This window comes from Cricetulus griseus (genome assembly GCF_003668045.3).
Source record: "Cricetulus griseus strain 17A/GY chromosome 1 unlocalized genomic scaffold, alternate assembly CriGri-PICRH-1.0 chr1_1, whole genome shotgun sequence".
Lineage (NCBI taxonomy): Eukaryota > Metazoa > Chordata > Mammalia > Rodentia > Cricetidae > Cricetulus > Cricetulus griseus.
The window spans coordinates 31850657-31870007 of record NW_023276807.1 but is presented as its reverse complement, the minus strand read 5'-3'; the positions used below and the strand labels follow the sequence as shown (position 1 = coordinate 31870007).

General features: G+C 53.2%; 2 protein-coding genes across 2 annotated transcripts in view; one reads left to right on the top strand and one right to left on the bottom strand.

The window, feature by feature from the left end:
- The first annotated feature begins 3736 nt into the window (after positions 1-3736).
- Tmem151b (transmembrane protein 151B) lies at positions 3737-11125 on the top strand. The gene is made up of 3 exons (XM_027387413.2): positions 3737-4006; positions 5985-6425; positions 7142-11125. The coding sequence occupies exons 1-3, from the start codon at positions 3890-3892 to the stop codon at positions 8270-8272; spliced, it is 1689 nt and encodes a 562-aa protein (XP_027243214.1). The 5' UTR covers positions 3737-3889; the 3' UTR covers positions 8273-11125.
- A 648-nt stretch (positions 11126-11773) lies between these two features.
- Tcte1 (t-complex-associated-testis-expressed 1) overlaps positions 11774-19351 on the bottom strand; it is an 8929-nt gene continuing 1351 nt past the window's right edge. The window contains exons 2-4 of the mRNA XM_035452999.1: positions 17660-18228; positions 12572-13021; positions 11774-11983 (exon numbers count right to left, since the gene is read on the bottom strand). Of these exons, the coding sequence (XP_035308890.1) occupies positions 11774-11983; positions 12572-13021; positions 17660-18228 (1229 nt within the window). The remainder of the gene's footprint in view (positions 11984-12571; positions 13022-17659; positions 18229-19351) is intronic.

The window sequence follows — 19351 nt, the reverse complement described above, 5'->3', positions numbered from 1 at the left end:
GACATGCTAAATATAAGGCAGGTTGGATCCTGGCAGGACAGCCAAGGAACAGAGGCATCTATTAAGAAAATAGCTCAGAGGCAGAGTGCTTCCCTGGTAAATGAAACACCCTAATCAATCAAAACAACAGATACTCCATTAGGGTCACAAGTTTTCAGCCTCCTTTTCCTTCTCAAAATGTAAGCAAACGTATAAGCTACAGGCTCAGGAAGGTCAGCTGACTTGCCCAAGCACGCATAATCAGAAAAATACAGAACTGGCTTCTTTTGACCTAATCATGTTTTGTAAATTTTCTTAAATGAAATCCCTATCAAGATCTAAATTTCATTGATGGTGGAACCTATGCACTCTGCAAGGGCACAGGACTCAGGAGAGTGCAGGGACCACCTTTCTAATTCACAAAGAAGCCAAATTTGAAGATGACTCTATTCCCACCCAACAGGGTGTCTGGTCCTGAGCCCTAACAGGTAGGTGTGCGACAACAGTCTTATTGACCACACGGGGGCAGAATTGAGCCACCCACAGCCCCAACCCAAGCGCCTATACACTGATAAAGAGCCTTTCTGTCACTCCCGGAGTGGGGACAAGGACCCCAGTGGCAGTGTTTTCTGAAGGGATGGCCTTTCGCTTTTGATTCAGACTGCAGTGTGGTCAGATCCTGACTTTCCTTAACAACAGTCCTCTCCCGGTGTGGCCACTCAGCCCGGGAGTGTGTCCTCTGGTTCCCTTTGGATGGTTCTACTCCCCACCTCCATCTACTGAGCTAGGCTTATCTTCAGAGAAACAGGCCCAGTTTCCATGGTGATCAATCGGTCAGGTACTCCCACTACTCCCTCCTTCCAAGCCCCATTTCCTGGTGCATCCAGGGAAGGGTATTGGCTGTGACCAGAGAAGATGGGGAGGGTCTTTTGGGACTTCTGGAGTTGACCAAAGGAAGTTGTCCCTCTTTCATTGTCCCCTGAGGTAGAGACAGTAGATAGGCCTCAGGAGGAAGGTCATTACTAAACTGAAAGTATGGTGAGTCCCTGGCGGTTAGGAAAGGCCAATGTCCGTGAGGCAGGCTTCCCAAACAGTGTGGGTGGGAGCCACTGGAGTGAGCCACCAAGAAAGATCCCTCTTGTGTGAATGGGAAGGTCTCCCTTCTGGATACTACATCCTGGTCGAGAAAAGCATAGACGTTCTAATGTGAAAAGGGTCATTCAGGTTGATACCTCAAATCAGTCTGTGGACAGAAAGCCGCCCGTCCTCACTTGGAAAGGGAGGACTAGGAAAATGGAGGTAGAAGCAGGAGTGGGGATAGAGAGAGCGGCTCTCCCGGTCCAGAAGAGGCATGAGAGTTCCCAGGCACCTGAGAGTATGCTTACTTCCTGTCCCCAAAGACCAGATATCAAAACTGCCTCAAGCCCGGCATTGGTGGCATACGCCTTTAATCTCAGCACTCAGGAGGCAGAGGTGGGCGAATCTCTGTGAGTTCAAGGCCAGCCTTGTCTACAGAGCGAGTGCCAGGACAGGCTCCAAAATTATACAGTGAAACCCTGTCTCGAAGAACCAGAAAAAAACAAAACACAAAAAACAACCCAAACAAACAAACAAACAAAAACCTGCCTCAAGACCATTCCTGTCCCTAAAAAGGGACTCCCAGTATTGGGGATTGAAACTAGAGCTTCACTCGTTAGACAATTGTTCTACCACTCAACTATAGCCCCAACATTCCACCCTACCCCCCCCAAGTTATTTATTTCTTTTTTTTAAAGATTTATTTATTTATTTATTTATTTATTTATTTATTTATTAATGTATACAACATTCTGCCTGCATGTATGTCTGCAGGCCTGAAGAGGGCACCAGATCTTATTATGGATGGTTGTGAGCCACCATGTGGTTGCTGGGAATTGAACTCAGGACCTCTGGAAGAGAAGCCAGTGCTCTTAACCTCTAAGCCATCTCTCTAGCCCCTATTTCTTTCTTTCTTTTTTCTTTTTTTTTGGTTTTCTTTGTGTGATAGTCCTGACTGCCCTGGATCTTCCTTTGTAGAGCAGGCTGGCCTTGAACACACAGAGATCTGTGTGTTCAAGAAGCACAGTCTAATTGAGAAGTTATGCCTCTTTGCCTCTGTTGGCCATCACTGACTGGCCAACATACTCTTTTTCTGACAGTGTTTTGGTATGTAGTCCAGGCTGGCCTCAAATATTGATCCTCTTGCCTCAGATGTGTGTCACCTCCCTTCATGGACTTTTTCTCCAAAGAAAGATCTGAATTCCAGAAGTAATTCTGTGGGTGCTGGCAGGTGACTTCAGAGGCATCTGCTTGTCCCCCACATGCCTTGGTTCCCTACAGGTAAGGAAGAACAGTTATCGTATTCCAAAGACCCTAGTGACATAATAGGATGGTACAGTGACTACACACACACACACACACACACACACACACACACACACACGCAGAGTGACCATGCCTGCCCTTCATCACACTCTATTATAAAGACTGAATTGCTTGTCTTCTCAACCCTAGTGACACAGTAAGATGGTACAGTGACTACACACACACACACACAGAGTGACCATGCCTGCCCTTCGTCATACTCTATTATAAAGACTGAATTGCTTGTCTTCTCAACCCTAGTGACACAGTAGGATGCTACAGTGACTACACACACACACACACACACACACACACACACACACACAGTGACCATGCCTGCCCTTCGTCACACTCTATTATAAAGATTAGATTGTATGTCTTCTCAGTTAGACTGTGCTTCTTGAGGGTAGGAAAATATATTTTGTTTTTATACATGACACACAGTAGTTTCCAAATACTTGCTCCTTTTATGGATGTACCCAGGAATGAATGCCTGAAAAAAATATCAGTTCCTTGTGTGTCCAGGAGAAACATCAGTGGGTGGATGGCACAAAGGGCTTGGCGGCCTGCAGTCAATCAGCACGCCTGTGTTTTGTGACTTTGCCTCCCTACTCTGGCAGCCTAGAGGGGAGGAAATAAGGACTCAGAGAGAGAAGGTACTTGTCTAATGTCGTCCAACTTATTATAGCAGAGCCAGAATTAAGCGTTAAACTCAGGTGTCCTTGACTCTTAGCTTAGGGCACTGGACACACTTCGTCGCTTTTCTGGGGCTACTCTAGTGGGGGGGGGGATCCTTACAGTGCCTCCAATTTCTGCCCTCTAGTAGTCCTTTCTGGGATCTGGCTTCAGCGTCTCCCTATTCCATCCCTCCCGAGTCTGGCTTCCGTCTTAACCCGTTACCCCGCTGGTAGGAATAAGGGTCTTCTTCCCTAGGATGCCCAGACTCAAGGGCTTGAGGATGGGAGCCGGTTGCTGGTTGACTCCTTAGGGCCCTTGTAGCGAGGGCAGCTGGAGAGGAGTTGAGGCTGTGATCTTCCCAGAATGGGCAGGCAGGAGGAAGACGCGGTGAGCAGGGCTTACAGAAGGGTGCGGGGAGCCCCTGTTGCTTCACCCCTTTGGCGGTGTGGGGTTGGTGATCAGGAAGGCTTGGTTAAGGCGGAGTTTGGGGGGCCGGGGGCGGGGCTCTGCTGCACTGGGAGGGAGAGGGGGGGCGCGCTGGCTCCAGCTCGGCTCAGACAAAAGGCGGCGGCGGGAGCGGGCGGGAGGCGGAGCGGCGCCGCGAGGGGCCTCAAGGTGAACACCCGCCCCGGCCCCGGCCCCCCCCAGCCCGGCCCCTCCAGCCCGCCCTCCCACCCATCCCCCCACCCCCCCCCCCTCCGCGCCCTTCCTAGGCCCCCTCCCCCCGGCGGGGGGTGGGGAGCAGAGAGGGCCCCGCCCCTCGCGCCCCCTCCCCAGGGCCAGCGCAGGATGCCCCCGGCCCCTGGCAGTCCCCCGGGAGGTCCTGAGCTCGACGCGCCCCCTCTACGCCATGTCCCCCCCTGGCTCGGCCGCGGGAGAGAGCGCCGGCGGCGGCGGCGGCGGTGGCGGCTCCGGGGTCCCCGAGGAGCCCATGGCAGCGGCGGACGAGGGCCCCGCCCGAGAGGAGGTGAGAGCCGGGGGCCCTCGGTCCCCCCGCACGGCCGCGACCCGGGCCCCATCCCCCGCGCCTCGCGCCGTCCCTGCCGGTTCCGCCGCAGAGCGGCCGGCGCCCCGCACCCCGAGCCGGCCGCTGCAGCCGCAGTCCGGCGCCACTGCCCGGACCCGGCGGCCCGCTCGGTCTGCGGCGGTGGCGAGGAGGGGGCCGCGCCGGGGGCGGGGCTCAGGGGGTCCTGGGCAGGGGGAGGGGCCCGGGGCGGAGCCTCGCAGACCCCGGGCTGAGCAGTGAGGGGCTCCGTCGGCCCCCGGATGAGGACGGTGGGCGGCATCCCACCTGGAAGGCCGGGATGGGGCTAGGAACCAAGAAGGGCGCCTCGGTGAAGCGGTGGTGTCGCCTGAGCTAGGCCCACAGGAAGGTCAGACGCGAACAGAGGCCGTACCCCCTAGGGTCACTGGGAGCGTGAGTGTGTGAAAGGGGGCTGTTCACCTCTCCCTGGATGCCAGCTGCTCCCCCTAGGGGGCACTAAGCTTAAGAATTTTTTGAGTCAGTACTAAGCATGCACCTAGTTAGGGTCCTACTTATTAAGTCTTGAAAACTGGAGACAAAGAAAACTAAGGGAAGTACCATAAGCCCCCTTCCTATGCACATTGCACAAGGGCAGGAGGAGAGTGGGGATAGACTTTCGGGTAGCCCCTTTCAGTTGTACTCACACTGAGACAAGCAGGTAGCCAGCTGGGCATACAGGCACACACATGCACCCAGCTTCCAAGGACACCTTTCCTGAAAGGCAAAGGTACCATCTCTTCCTTGCAGGCGCAGGTCTACAGAAATCTAGGGCCTGCTGCTTGTTAACTGTATACTTGATTTCCACTGCTTTCTCTCTCTCACTGGCTGGCCCCAAGGCCAGGCATGAGGAATTAAAGGGGCCAGTCAGCACTGCATCAGGGTGTGTGTGTGTGTGTGTGTGTGTGTACATGTGCATGGGTGTGCAACAATGTAGAAGGGGTGGGAAGACAGGCTATTTGAGCAATCAGACTCAGCCCTCATTGATTATGTGCGTGCTGGGTGTCACTTAGGAAGCAAAGAGAATGAGACATGGACCCTGCCTGCCCTCAGGAGCTCTCCATCTGGTGAAAGAAATAGACATGTAAACAACTCAGAATGTGCCAAGTGCTTGTAACAGACAGGCCCTAGGAGAGTATCAAAAATTAGTGACAAATGGCTGGGCTTCCAGTGTCTTTCTCACCCCCATCCGCTCCTCTCCTCAGTCACAGGCCTCTGCCCTTTTGGGCTGTCTTGTGTGAACCCATCCTTCCCCATCCTAGAACAGAGGGGAGGCTAGTGTGAACAGTAGGCACACTCCCACAGGGAAAGTAGGAGGAATGAGACTGGCCTGGGTGAAGCTCCTCCTCCAAAGGAAGTATTAGATTGTCTGTGGCAGGTAGGGAGTGGTGGGTGAGCCAAAGGAGAACGGCTTCTCTAGAACCCAGGGTTGAAAATGCCTGCAAGAAGTCAGGGCCCCACCTGTTAAGGGGGGAGATGATGTCATAGGTCATTCCCCACTTTCCTGGGACACCTAAAGAGGTCTGGGCTGGGGACCTACCTTCGCTAATGCCAATTTGTCTGTTCCTTCTTTCCCATCCACACCTCTTGTTTCATTGCCGTCTTTGTGTCTATTTTGGCCTCTTTCCGGATTCCATCCTGTCCATCTGTGTCTTTTTTGCTTCCTGGGCTTCCACTTCCACCTCTTGGGGTATCTCTCTTTGCACTTTCCTGTATTGGCATTCTGGCCACTTTTTCTGTCCTCATGGTTCTGTCTGAGTCAATTCTGTGTTTATCTCTGGTCACTGGCTCCCATCTCTTTGTCTTCCTCTTACATTCCTGTCTCTAACCCTTGTGCCGGCCTCTGTCTCTCAATCTCCATATCCATCTCTGTGCTGGGTCCTGCCATTCTGTTTCACCTCCTCCTCCCTGCCCATCTAAGCAGCAACGACCCATCCAGCCCTCTTTCACCAAATCTCTCTGCCGTGAGTCCCACTGGAAGTGCCTCCTGCTCTCGCTGCTCATGTATGGCTGCCTGGGGGCAGTGGCTTGGTGCCACGTCACCACAGTGACCCGCCTCACCTTCAGCAGCGCCTACCAGGGCAATAGCCTCATGTACCATGACAGCCCCTGCTCCAACGGCTATGTCTACATTCCCCTGGCCTTCCTGCTCATGCTGTACGCGGTGTACCTGGTGGAGTGTTGGCACTGCCAGGCCCGCCATGAGCTGCAGCACCGGGTGGATGTGAGCAGTGTTCGGGAGCGTGTGGGCCGCATGCAGCAGGCCACCCCCTGCATCTGGTGGAAGGCCATCAGCTATCACTATGTTCGACGAACTCGCCAGGTCACCCGGTACCGCAATGGAGATGCCTACACTACCACCCAGGTGAGCGACTAGAGGTGAGTGCAGGCTGTTCAAGATGAGCGCGGTTGCTTGAATTGCCTGCCCTTCTTCCTGCTTGTGAGGGAGCATGAGGTAGCAGTGAGCCCCCATGGGCACCTGGTAATAACAGCAAACACCAAAAGAGCCAAGCTCTAGGCACTTTCAGATTTTAAACCCTTTATTTAATCCTTACAGCAAACCTACGAAGCAGGTACACCCCCCATTTTAAAAAGGAGCAAATGGGTGCATGCTTAGTGGTTAAAAACAAACAAACCTGTCCAAGGACAAACCGCAAGTGAGGAGATAGGCTGTAAACTCGAGCTGGCTGGCTTCAGGTTGGAGTCTGCTCAGTGCACTTCACGGCTGCAGATGGCCTCACATCTTCAGCGAAGTAATTATTACTGAATACTTATTCACAGCTAAGGAGACCTCAGCTCAGACTTGCCTGAGGTTACTTCTACTTGGCAGTGTTAGACTTAAACCCAGGTCTCTGGATCTCAGCCCAAGATTCTTAGAGGTGGTGGGAGTGCGTGGTACAGTTTTCAGTGCAACCACCACTTACCGTATTAAACCCTTTGGGGCTGGGAGAGGGAGAGGGAGGGGGATGAGATGATGGAGATGATCCCAGGTAAAGTGACTTCCATCCCAGTATTAGGATGGGTAGACAAAAGCCGCGGTGTGCCGGCCTTGCGACTCCAGCCTCCTCCTGCGCGCTGCAGGTCTATCACGAGCGTGTCAACACACACGTGGCAGAGGCCGAGTTCGACTACGCACGCTGTGGCGTCCGGGACGTGTCCAAGGCGCTGGTGGGGCTGGAGGGCGCGCCGGCCACTCGGCTGCGCTTCACCAAGTGTTTCAGTTTCGCCAGCGTGGAAGCGGAGAACGCTTACCTGTGCCAGCGCGCGCGCTTCTTCGCCGAGAACGAGGGCTTGGATGACTACATGGAGGCGCGAGAGGGTATGCATCTCAAGAACGTGGACTTTCGCGAGTTCATGGTGGCTTTCCCCGACCCGACCCGGCCACCCTGGTACGCCTGCTCGTCGGCCTTCTGGGCCGCAGCGCTGCTCACGCTGTCGTGGCCGCTGCGCGTGCTGGCCGAATACCGTACAGCGTACGCGCACTACCACGTGGAGAAGCTCTTTGGCCTGGAGGGGCCGGGCTCAGCCAGCAGCGCGGGTGGTGGCCTGAGTCCCAGCGACGAGCTGCTGCCCCCGCTCACTCATCGCCTGCCGCGGGTCAACACGGTGGACAGCACCGAGCTCGAGTGGCACATCCGTTCCAATCAGCAGCTGGTACCCAGCTACTCGGAAGCGGTGCTCATGGACCTAGCTGGGCTGGGCGCGCGCTGCGGCGGGGCAGGGGGCGGTGGCTACGCGCCCACCTGTCGCTATGGCGGGGTGGGTGGCCCTGGCGCGGCGGGCGTGGCCCCGTACCGGCGAAGCTGCGAGCATTGTCAACGAGCGGTCAGCAGCTCGTCCATCTTCTCGCGCAGTGCGCTGAGTATCTGCGCCAGCCCGCGGGCCGGCCAGGGTCCCGGAGCCGGTGCTGGGTGCGGGGGCAGTCGCTTCTCGCTCGGTCGCCTCTATGGCTCTCGGCGCAGCTGCCTATGGCGCAGCCGGAGCGGGAGTGTCAACGAGGCGAGCTGCCCCACGGAGCAGACGCGTCTGTCGAGCCAGGCCAGCATGCGGGACGACGAGGACGAGGACGACGAGGAGGAGGCCGGGCCACCGCCGCCCTACCACGATGCTCTCTACTTCCCTGTCCTCATCGTCCATCGCCAGGAGGGGTGTCTGGGCCACAGTCACCGGCCACTGCACCGTCATGGCTCCTGCGTGGAGACCTCACTGTGACCTTCCGCCCTTGGAGGGAGCCTACGCTGTTCTCCCTCCTGCCCCTTGATGTGTCGTGCTCCCTGTGTGTAGCAGGGGAAGGCAGGATGGTGACTGAGGCCAGGCGGAGTATGCGTGATGGCGGAAGATGAGAGGCACGCCCAGACAAGACCCCAGTGGGCCTGAGACTGCTTCCCTGTACACAGATGGATGGGGAGGTTGGCGGCTCTCTGAGAATCCCACTCACTGGGGCAGAGGTGGCGCTCTTCCAGTCCCCACCGAGTTCCTATGGGGACACTTCCCTTTCCATGCACTCTCGAGGTTTCTTTCCCAGGCTCTCTGAGTTTTGACTGTTACTAGGCAACTATGATGGGAGACTCGTTTCTGGCCTCCCCACCAAGGAAGCCACCATGGCAAGCTGCAGGGAGGGCATTTGGGGCTTTTTATTTACTTTATTGCCTTGCCCCACCCGGTCCCCTGTGGGTGTGTGGGTATGTGTGTGGGGCGTGGTTTGGTGAAGAGTAGCAGGGTTGGTTTCCAACCAGCTATTGAGTTCACCGGGTCTGAGGATGGGGCCAGCTGGCAGCCCAGTATTCCTTTCCACACCTTGAAAAAGCTGTGGCCTCTTGGCGCTGCGGAGAAAGCTTGGCGGTTCCTTTCTGCCACTCCCACCACTGTTGTTTATTTCACTGGGTCCCAGAGGTCCGGTCCTGGAGAGACTTTTCATCCCAGCAATGACATCACTCACCTCGGGAGCTTACTAGCTGTTGTTAGGGTGCAGGGGGAGAGAAGGGAAGCTGGGGAGGGCATGCACCGGCCCTTTCTGGAAAAGGCCCAGCCTTCCATCAACCAGATGCTTCCTCCCCTGGGTTCTCTCTCGGTAGGTGCTTCCATTAGGAGGCTAAGGTGCCGGAGACCCTCTTTAAAGTTGGCCAGGATGAGTGACCAAGTGGACCTCAGCTTGAGACACACCTTGGTGTCAAGAGAACTCAGGAGGCAGGTGGAGAGAAAGAGCAGACTTGGTAATGGTGGATGGAGTGAAACCAGCTCTGAAGGGGTGGTGTCATAGCGCTTCCTCTAAGAATTAAGTCCCTTACACACGCCTGGGTGTGGAGTTCAGTCCATCACAAGCCTAGCAGGAGAAGTACTCAATTCCAGTGGCAGGAGATCAATTCTTGTCAGACCCTCCGCTTCCCTTACCCCGTGTCTTCAGAGGGGCATCATGCCACAGCCCCAGGGTACCTGCCCCTGTCCTGTCTGTCCTTTCAAAGCTTTGACACAGACTTTGCTCTCCCACTCCCTATACTCCCCAGCCCCCAACCCCCCTCCGCCCCACTGTGCTTCATTGTGCATGTCTGTGTTTGGCCCCTTGCTCTCCCAGCTGCCCTGACTGAAGTTTCCAAGCAGACTTAGCACCCAGGCATTGGGCTCACATCCATCCAGTATTGTTCCCTCGGCTTCTTGCTTTGCCTTCATCATCTGAACTCCATCTTCTTGGCCTCCCCTCTTCCTCCTGGCTGTGCCAAGCCTACACTAACCAAAGGGTGTGGCCCCTACCTATGCAACATCTCTTCTGGCTCCCTGTCCCTTCTTCCCAGGGGGATGTGGGAAGCCCTAATTGTGGGGATGCCATGACCTATAGTCAAATAGGGGTTGAGCTTTCAAACCGTATAGAGATGGTTGGGCGAGGAGGGAGGGATGTCAGAGAGAGAGAGAGGTTTGGGCAGACAGGATCAGCACAGCTGCCCACCAGAATTCCTGGGCAGCAATGTCCACTGGCCTGCCAGCACTGAACCCTCTAGGACCCTGAGTTTGAGTTTGTGTGTGTGTATGTGTGGGTGGCTTGACTGTTGGAGCACCCTGCTTTCCCTTGAGCAGACATCTGTTGAAGCACAGGTGGTGGGGGACTGTGGCCTTGGGCCCCATTTCTTGGCCAGCTGGCACTGGATGTCTTGTTCTCACTGTGGTGGGGGGGCAGCCTGGCCACCTCACAGCTCCAAGGAAGGAAGGACTTGGCTCATTCTCTGTCATGCTGGGTCCAGAAACAGAGCTTGGCCTTGGAAGAGGAGGAGGGGAAGCCCTATTATTTTTGCCTGACCATTTCTGCCTAGGTCTTTTCATACAGACAGCCTCTCACCTCCCACACATGCACAGACTTAGAGAGAAAGCAATTCTTTGGTCTCTTTTCTTGGCAGCTTTATTGATTGCCAGGGAAAATGAAAACCAGAAAATTAATTAATCTCTAAAATTAAACTTTACACTGAATGTTCTTGTTTCTCTAATTAGAACCTCTGCTAGCAGCTGTGGCTACACACACACACAGACACACACACCCTCACACCTACATGTTTGCACTCTGGAACTGTCAGAGGGTGTCAGGCACAGATGACTTTAGGTTGCCCGGACAGGCACACACATAGTCACTCCCAAGCCCCCTCTGGTGCTCTGCTCAGCATCTGCTTGTTGCAAAGAGTCCCTGGAGTGCAGGCCCTCCTGGATTGCAGCTGCAGTTCAGTCACCCATCTTTAGTATTGGTGGGCTCTGGGCCACTCCACTCAAGGAGAGTTGGGAGATAAGGGGCTTGGCCTGAACTGGTCAGTCAGATCCTCTCATGGATCTATAGGCTGATGTAATTCCTATGGGTGTAGACCCAGGGTGGGCAGTCACAGAGTGACAGGGACTCATGGAGGGTACCTGGAAGACTGTATGTCCTGAGGATAAGGGCTTGTGGGGTGGGCTGGGCCTGGCTCGGGATAAGACAGATCTCTGTCAAATTGGGTGCATCACACTGTGGCCTTTTTGTCATGGAATTCCAAGCGCAAAGATTGTACAAATCACACTGGTGGATAATAAAAGTGTGGATGACTCACTGACTGTCCTCCTCAGAGTGACTCTTATTCCCTGCCCTTGTCAGGAGGTCTCTGTGTGTGAGCCCCTCTGTCACTTGTTACCCCTTCCCAGGTTGGGAATTAGTGATCTGTACAAGTGTAATATACCAGAATCATGACAGGCAGGTGGCATCTTCAGGCAGGGAGAGAAAGCAGAGAGAAACAGGCATAACTTTGTGCGCTCTCTCTCTCTCTCTCTCCTCTCTCTCTCTCGCTGTGTGTGTGTGTGTGTGTGTGTGTGTGTGTGTGTGTGTGTGTGTGTATGGATTGAGGTCAGGGATCTAGGGTCTGCTTGGTAGAAAGGGGAAGGGGTGGGTGAGTCAAGAGGTAGATAGATGGCGTGCGTGAAGAGTTTGGGCAGGGATGGTCTCTTTAGAGTCCTTTGCCTTCCCTGTCCCTGGAAGCTCATCATTTATACAAGTCTAGTATGGTCATTTTCCAGGTACAGGAGTTAGCTTACCATCTCTTCATCCCTACCTCAGTATCTTCATGCATATATAAACTCATTCCAAGGAGATTGGTGATTCCCCTCTTCTCCCTTCCTCAGACAGGGACAGGCATAGCAAAGGTGTGAAACGAAGGTATGGCTGCCACAGTGACCTATCAGATCACTGCTCTAAGCCTGTCCTCCATCTTAGGCAACAGAATTCTCAGGACCGTTGTTAGTGATGGGTGTCATGAAGTGGCCAGGATTCAGGGCCCTCTGGCGTGCGGCCTCTCGGTTGGCATGCAGAGCCTGGCCAATGAGGTACTCGCTTTCCTGGGATACATCTGACAGACGCAAGTCAAACTCCAGAATGGTCTTGTTTTCCGACATGCCTTCCAGGAGCTGCTTCCCACCATCCTGGGTAGGGGTGAGGCAGAGGGGTCATTGTTCATTATGTCCCAGGATCACAGGTACACACACCGCCATACACATGGAATACCTTTGCAAAGCCACATGTAACCTATCTGTTTGGGACATGGATCTGGGTGGTTGGCTCAGTGGGGAAAGCACTCATGTGCAAGCATGAGGACTGGAATTAGAATCTCCAGGATCCATGGAAATGCTGAGTGGGCATAGCAGCCCACTTGTCATTCCAGAGAGAGAGGATCTTCAGAGCAAGCTAGCAAGCAAGACCCATCATTTCAGAGAGCTCTGGGTTTGCCTGAGAGACATGCCTCAATGACTAAGGTGCAAGAGCAATTGAGGATGATTCCTGACATCAACTGAGTCTCTACATGCGTGCACACATGCTCATACATGCAAAAACATATATGCAGGCATGTGTACCACAGACACACGGAAATGAAAGGCAAAAGAAAGGACACCGGAGTGCACACAACAGAGGAGAACACAGTCTCTACGCAGTACACCATACAGTCTAACACTTTCCTGTAAGGGTGGTTGGATTGCACCCCACGCCCACCTGCCCCAGAAACTATGACTCACCACCCCGATATGGTTGCAGGAGAGGTTGAGGCTGGTGAGTATGGTGTTGATTGGGAGCACCTGGGATAGGACTGTGGCTGTGGGCTCAGACAGCTCATTGCCACCGAGGTGAAGCGTGGTGAGGCACTTGTTGGTCTCCAGGGCATGGGCAATTGCTTGGCCACCCTCGTCCTCGATGCAGTTGAGGCGGAGGTTGAGGGAGACAAGGTTGGTGTTGTGTGCCAAGGCATGAGCCAGGGACTGTGCCCCAGGTGCCCGCAATTGATTGTTGGCCAGGTTGAGCACTCTCAGGCGACTGTGGCTCAGCAGTTTGGCTGCTGCTCGAGCACCACGGTCTCCAATAAGGTTGTGGGACAGGTCCAGCTCCTCAAGAGCTGGGTGGTCCAGGAGACTTCGGATTAGGATGCGTGCCTTATCATCATCCACCTTACTTCGAGTCAGCCTGAAGATCTGCAGGCAGATAAGAGTGTTATAGCATCTGCCAGGCTAGGATGGCCTGCACTACCTAACTGCCCTGTGCTGGTAGAGAAGGAAGACACAAGGTAGCTGGAGGCTCAACACTTGGTGTTAGCCGCCCGCCTCACTTTTAAATGGGAGGAAGATATACCCAATGATGCAGAATTGGTGGCAGGTGGCAGTGGGGAAGGGTATCACCATGCCCAGGCCAGTCTACGTTTTCTGCACTCTTTTGACCAAGCACCGGGCAGTGGAAAAGCTCTCCCATGTCACTGACTGGTATCACAGAACCTCCCAGGACGGTGTCCCAATCCAATTTCTCTGGACAATAAATCCTGCTATAGTCGGTGACAAATTTGGACCTTTCCTGCCTCATTCTATGCCAGCGTTCCTACGAGCTCCCTTTCCACTGATGGCCTCTTTTCCTGGCCAGTAAACAGGACCGTCCAGTTTTTTTGATAGCTATGCAGACATCCACAGCTACTCATCACATGCAGGTCTCAGCCCCAGCAAGAGCTGTCCTTGATCCATAAGCCCCTCTCTTACATACAACTGATGATTTTCTTTACTGTTAGATCCAGAAGAAAACACACGCCATCTCTTCTACAGAGACCCAGATCCCTCATCTACTTCAGCTCTGCTCCCCACTTGACAGTTAAGCTCTTGACAAATCTGATCACAGACACCTTCCTCCTCACTTCCTACTCTCCCTGTATCCACAGCTGCCCAGCTTCTGCTTCTGGGGCCCTCTGCAGCACCCCACTTCCAGGGACCTCCCGGGCCAATAGGCCAGTCATGGGCTCCACCCTACCCTATGGCTCACTCCTTCTGTTTGAAACATGCCCCTATCTGGTTCCTCTTCCCTCCTCCCTCTCCTTCCGCCAGCATCACGTGTCAGGCTTCTCTCTGCCTCCCCTTTGGCTCTTCCTTCTAAGACTCCATCCAAATGTAGGGTCACACTTAAGACACGGTTTTCAAAGCTCAACTTAGATTTCTCCCCCCAGCATCAGATCCTCTGCCCAGCTATCACAATGACCTCTGCTCTGGGCCACCTCAAGCTGAACTCATGCTTCCCCCCCAGGATAGTCTTCCTATTCTATCCCTGCCAAAGGTTCCCATAGCATCTGGTCTCATGAGAAGGAGCCTTGACAACTCTGCCTCTTCCTTTCTGTCTCCATCCTTCTTACGTCACAGTGGCAGCTGATCTGACTGTATCTCTCTCCAGATTCTCTGCTTCATCCATCTTTTCAGATAAGGCTATGGTTCTAACTACCCTTATGTTTTGGGGGGGATGGGGAGAAGGAGACAAGGACGCAGCTTAGAGCTATCCGACAAGAGAGACTCACTTGATAACCTAGATCAGATTGGCTGGGAGAACGTCTGTGTGGGACTGTCTTTAGAGTTAATTGATGTAGGAGGGCCCAGCCCACTGTGGGCAGCACCATCCCTACACAGGTCATTCTGAACTGTATGAGAAAGCTAGCCAGGGGACTGGAGAGCTAGCTCAGCGGGTCATAGCCAGTAATGCTCTTCCAGAGACCCAGAGTTCAGTTTCTAGTACCCACTTCAGGTGGCCAGTAGCTCCAGCTCCAGGGAATCGGGTACCCTCTATTGGTTTTAGTGGACATCTGAACTTACATGAATGTACTGTCTCATACATATAACTTATAATAAAAATGAACCTAAAAAAGAACTCTAGCAGACTAGAAGCTGGTCTATGAGCCAGCATGCAAGCAGCTTTCCTCCATCACGTCACGCTAGACTTCTCTGGCTGTGAAGTGAGTTCCTTGGTAGGAGGCAATGCTATGTGGAATAACAGGCAGGCCTCCCTTCAAGTTCCTGCCCTGACTTCCTTCAGTGATAGACTTTGACCTGGAAGTGTGAGTCAAATCCCATGTCTCCCCTAAGTTGTTTTGCTCAGAGTGTTTTATCAACAGCAGCAAAAAGGACACCAGAACAGTCTTACATAGCCCAGGCCGGCCTTGAACTTTATATGGAGGCAAGGATAACCCTCCTGCTTCTGCCTCCCAAGTGCTGGGATCACAGGTGTGTGCCACCACACCTGTCTTACGGGGTGCATGCTAGACAAGTACCCTGCCAACTGAGCTACATTCCCAGCCTCAGCCTTCTACTTTATCTGAGCTTGCCATGGTCTCCTGGTGACCTGCCATGTCTACTGTGGCTCTGTCTGGGCCATTCTCTTTCATAATCACAGTGGCTTTTTCCATATGTACTGTCCAATACCCTTGAATAGCACTTTACTTTGGATGAGGTAGGCAGCCCCCTCTCCCACCCTCACAAAGATCCCTGCGCTAAAGCTTGGTCCCCTATGTGATGCTGAGAGGAGGCAGGGACTTCAAGAGGTGGGGCCTGCTGGAGTGCAGCCAGGTCACTAGGAAGAGTCGCACTGCCCTTGGAAGAGACTGGTAGTGATCGCTAGAGACCCCAGTTTTTGCAAAAGTGGTTTGCTTGCTCTCTTCGGCACGTCCTCTTCTTCCTGCTTTTCTACCATTAGTGGAGGGGAAATACTAGAGCTGGCATTGTGTGGCCTGTGATGTGAGTCCTTTCAGCCACCAGAATTTAAGCCAACCATGCTTCTCCCTCTCCCTCCCCCTTCACGTTTTCTGTTTTATTTTTTTTAAAGACTTTTAAGCACCCTATTGATGAGTGTTGTGTCTTTGTGTGGGTATGTGGGAGACTGGAAGAGAATCAGATCCCCTGGAGCTGGAGTTCCAGGCAGTTATGAGCTGATGTGGGTGCTGGGAACTGAACTAGTGCCTTCTGCTTGAGCAGTATGTGCTCTTAACCACTAAGCCCATTCTTTATTTTTTGGAGACAGGGTTTCCTGAGGTCTTCCACCTCACCATGTAGCCAGAGATGGCTTTACTTTTCAACCATCCTGTCTCCAACTCCAGAGTGCTGGCATTACAGACATGTAACACCACACTCGGTTCGTGCAGTGCCGGTGATCCAACCTAGGGCTTCGTGCATGCGAGGCAAACACCCTAGCAACTGAGCTAGAGTGCTGGGAATTGAATTCCCAGACTCAGGCTCTGACTGCCAACCCCATACTGAGTATGTCACATGTGTTCAGCATCTTGTCTTGCTGCTGGGATAAGATGCCTAACACGGGAAGGTTAAGGAAGGAAGCGGCTACTGGGCTCTTGGTTTCGAGGGTAGGGTTCATGAAGGGGAAGCAGCGCCAAGCTACCAGGCTCTGTGGAGAGATGGAAGAAGTGCCGTGTCCTCGCTTGCTCAGCTCACCAGCTTTTGCAGACAGACAGTATCAGGCCCTGTCCCAGGTGCTGAAGATGCAGAAAAAGCAAAATTACACCATTTGTGCCCTGTGGAGCGAGCAGTCTGGTGGGATGAAAGGCACTAATGAGCAGCGATATAAATGTAAAATTGCAGCTAGGCTACGGCTGCCAGATTTCACAAATAGAATCATGGGACGTCCAGCTAAATTTGAATTTCAGATAAAAACCACAGTGTTTGGATGTATAGCCCAAATATTACATGTACGTCTCAGTACCTGTTTGTCTGAAATTTTCAGTATAACTAGTGTGACGGTTAATATTGCCAAGGTCAAGATCTAAAATAATCTAGAGATAAGACTCTGGGCTTGTATTTGGGGATTATCTAGCTAAATAGCTACTTAAATCACCTAGTTAGACTTTTTTTTTTATTCTCTCTTGACACAGGGTTTGTCTGTGTAGCTCTGGCTGTCTTGGAACTCACTCTGTAGATCAGGCTAGCCTCCAACTCCTGCCTCTGCCTCTCTAGTGCTGGGATCAAAGGCATGCACCACCACCTCCCAGTTTATCTAGTTGAACTTGAACCATAGATTGGGTTATCCTGGACTGAATAAAAAGGAGAGAGCTGAGTGCCACTGCTCCATGATCTCTGCTTGACAAGCTCCTAAAGTCCCTGCAACCATGGCTTCACTGCCCTCGGAACTGTAGCCAAATAACCACTTCCCTCTTTAAATTGCCAGGCATTTTAATCATAGCAACAAGACAAGTGAGTGATGGCAACTAGCTATCCTGCTGTAGTAGTGCTTTTTAAACTTTCTCCAGTGGCAGGGCCAGGCCCAGGGCCACACACATGCTGAAAACACTCCTTGCCTCTGAGCTGCACCCTCAACCTGGGCAGTTTTCATTTTGATCAGTCCTCTGCATCACATAGACCGGGTGTAGTGTAGCCTGTAATCCCAGAAGTCGGGCATGTCTGTGGGTGCTAGCATGCATGTGTACATGTATGCACAGTGGAGGCGGGGATCAGAAATTCAAGGTCATTTTCAGCTAACAGTGAGTTCCAGGCCAGCCTAAACGATATGAGACCCTCCCTGTCTCAAAAAAAAAAATTCAGCCTGGTGGTGGTGTACACCTTTAATCCTAGCACTCAGGAGGCAGAGGCAGGCCAATCTCTGTGAGTCCAGGCCAGCCAGAGCTACACAGAGAAACCCCGTCTCTAACAAAACAAAAGTTTCCAAAAACCCAGACACACAAACAATCCCTTCTCTGTTGATGAATGAGAAGGAAATGGGAGGAGATGGTGGAAGGAGAGGAGGAGGCAGAGAGGCAGTCCTAGAGGCACTGAGAGGGGGAGGCAGGTGAGTTGGGGCTGTGGTACCTTGAGGGTGTGGCAGGCTTTGATGGTGGCTGCCAGAGAGTGGCAGTCTCGGAAGGTGAAGAGGAAGAGATTCCACTCAAAGTTCATGCCACAGTCTTTGACGCCGTACACCAGGTCCAGCTCCTCCAGGTGCTTGAGGCCAGCCACCAGAGCTTCCAGCTGGTAGTGGTCCTTCTCAGGTTCATTCCCTTCTCCGTCACTGCCAGAGTCGGACTGTTCATCGCCCTGGGGCGGGGTTGGCAGCCGCACAGGTGGGAGGAACTGATCCACTTGGATGCGGCGCACATAGTTCCTGCAGAGGGGCAGCAGGTCCAAGATCACATTGGGGTCCGTGGTGCCCGGGATGAAGAGCTTCAGCAGGTTCTCCAGGTGTCTCTCAAAGAACATACGCTTCCAGCTGCCGCCATGCTTGGCCACGTGGCACACAGGCCAACGCTTGATGCAGCATCGATGCCAATAGTTCTCATCATCGATCAAATTGGCAGTCACCGTCAGTGGCAGGTCAGGGGGCAAGTGGCTCAAGACCTTCTGTTGGTGCTGTGGGAGCAGCTGCTTCAGGATAGGGTTGTCTTTGGGAATGGAGGAAGAAAAACAGGGTTCAGCCACAGGGCTGGGAGTATCACAACATGGCTGCCCAGGCATACAGAGGGAAGGGAAGACCCTCTGTGGTCTCGGGAGCTTTGCTCTGAGACGAGAAACAAGTCTCTTAAACAGATACTCTTTAGGGTTCTCTTGCCTGCTGGCCATTGCACCAGGCAACTGGTCTCAAGCTGACCTGCCTGGGGAGGAATGGATAGAATCTCCGGGCCAGACTCCAGCGTATTATCTAATCCTGATGGGAGCCACAGCTGGCTTCTGAGACATCCAGTCAGACTTCAATCTTTCATTCAGAACAACTACATGCACTTTAATACCTACTATGTGCCAGATGCTGGAAAAACGAATGAAGGGGCCAGAAAGATGGGTCAGTGAGTAAACAATGCTTGCTGAGCGGAACTGGTGGCCTGAATTCTACCCCAGAACTCAAGCAGAGGTGGAAGGAGACAGCTGACTTCATAGGGCTGTCTTCTGATCTGCACAAGCATACTGTGTTCTGTTGAGTGCCTATCTCTGCCTCTCTTTCTCTCACACACCAATACATTTTAAAGATGGCCAGGGGGTAGTGGCAGCATATACCAATGCCTTTAATCCCAGCACTCGGGAGGCAGAGGCAGGAGGATCTCTGTGAGTTTGAGACCAGCCTGGTCTACATAGTGAGTTAGTTCTAGGACAGCCAGAGCTGTTACACAGAGAAACCCTGTCTCAAAAAAACAGAGGGGGGGGGAGGGGAGGGGCCCTGGCCTCTTGGAGTTCATACTTAGCTTTCTGTGGCACATGGTCAAACAACAGAGGAACATGCTATGTTAGGTGGCCAGTCCTCAGGAAGCCCTTGTCCCATAAATAGGAAAGGCCTGCTACTTTTCTCTAGAAAGGCTAGAGGACACCAGGAACCCATCTCCATCCTGGAAGACTCTATTAGATGGGAAGTTAGAACTGGAGAGCTTCCTGGAGGAGGAAAACGGAGATGTGGCCAAGACTGAACTGAAAGAGCAGATGTGACCAGAGAAAGGCAAAAGCATGGAGGGAATAGTGTGTGTGTGTGTCTATGTGTGTGTGTGTGTGTGTCTGTGTGTGTGTGTGTGTGTCTGTGTG

Coding starts and splice junctions, on each gene's coding strand:
- Tmem151b (XM_027387413.2), top strand. CDS start 3,890: ATGTCCCCCCCTGGCTCGGCCGCGGGAGAGAGCGCCGGCGGCGGCGGC. Junction 4,007..5,984: donor AGGGCCCCGCCCGAGAGGAG/GTGAGAGCCGGG, acceptor CCATCTAAGCAG/CAACGACCCATCCAGCCCTC. Junction 6,426..7,141: donor ATGCCTACACTACCACCCAG/GTGAGCGACTAG, acceptor TGCGCGCTGCAG/GTCTATCACGAGCGTGTCAA.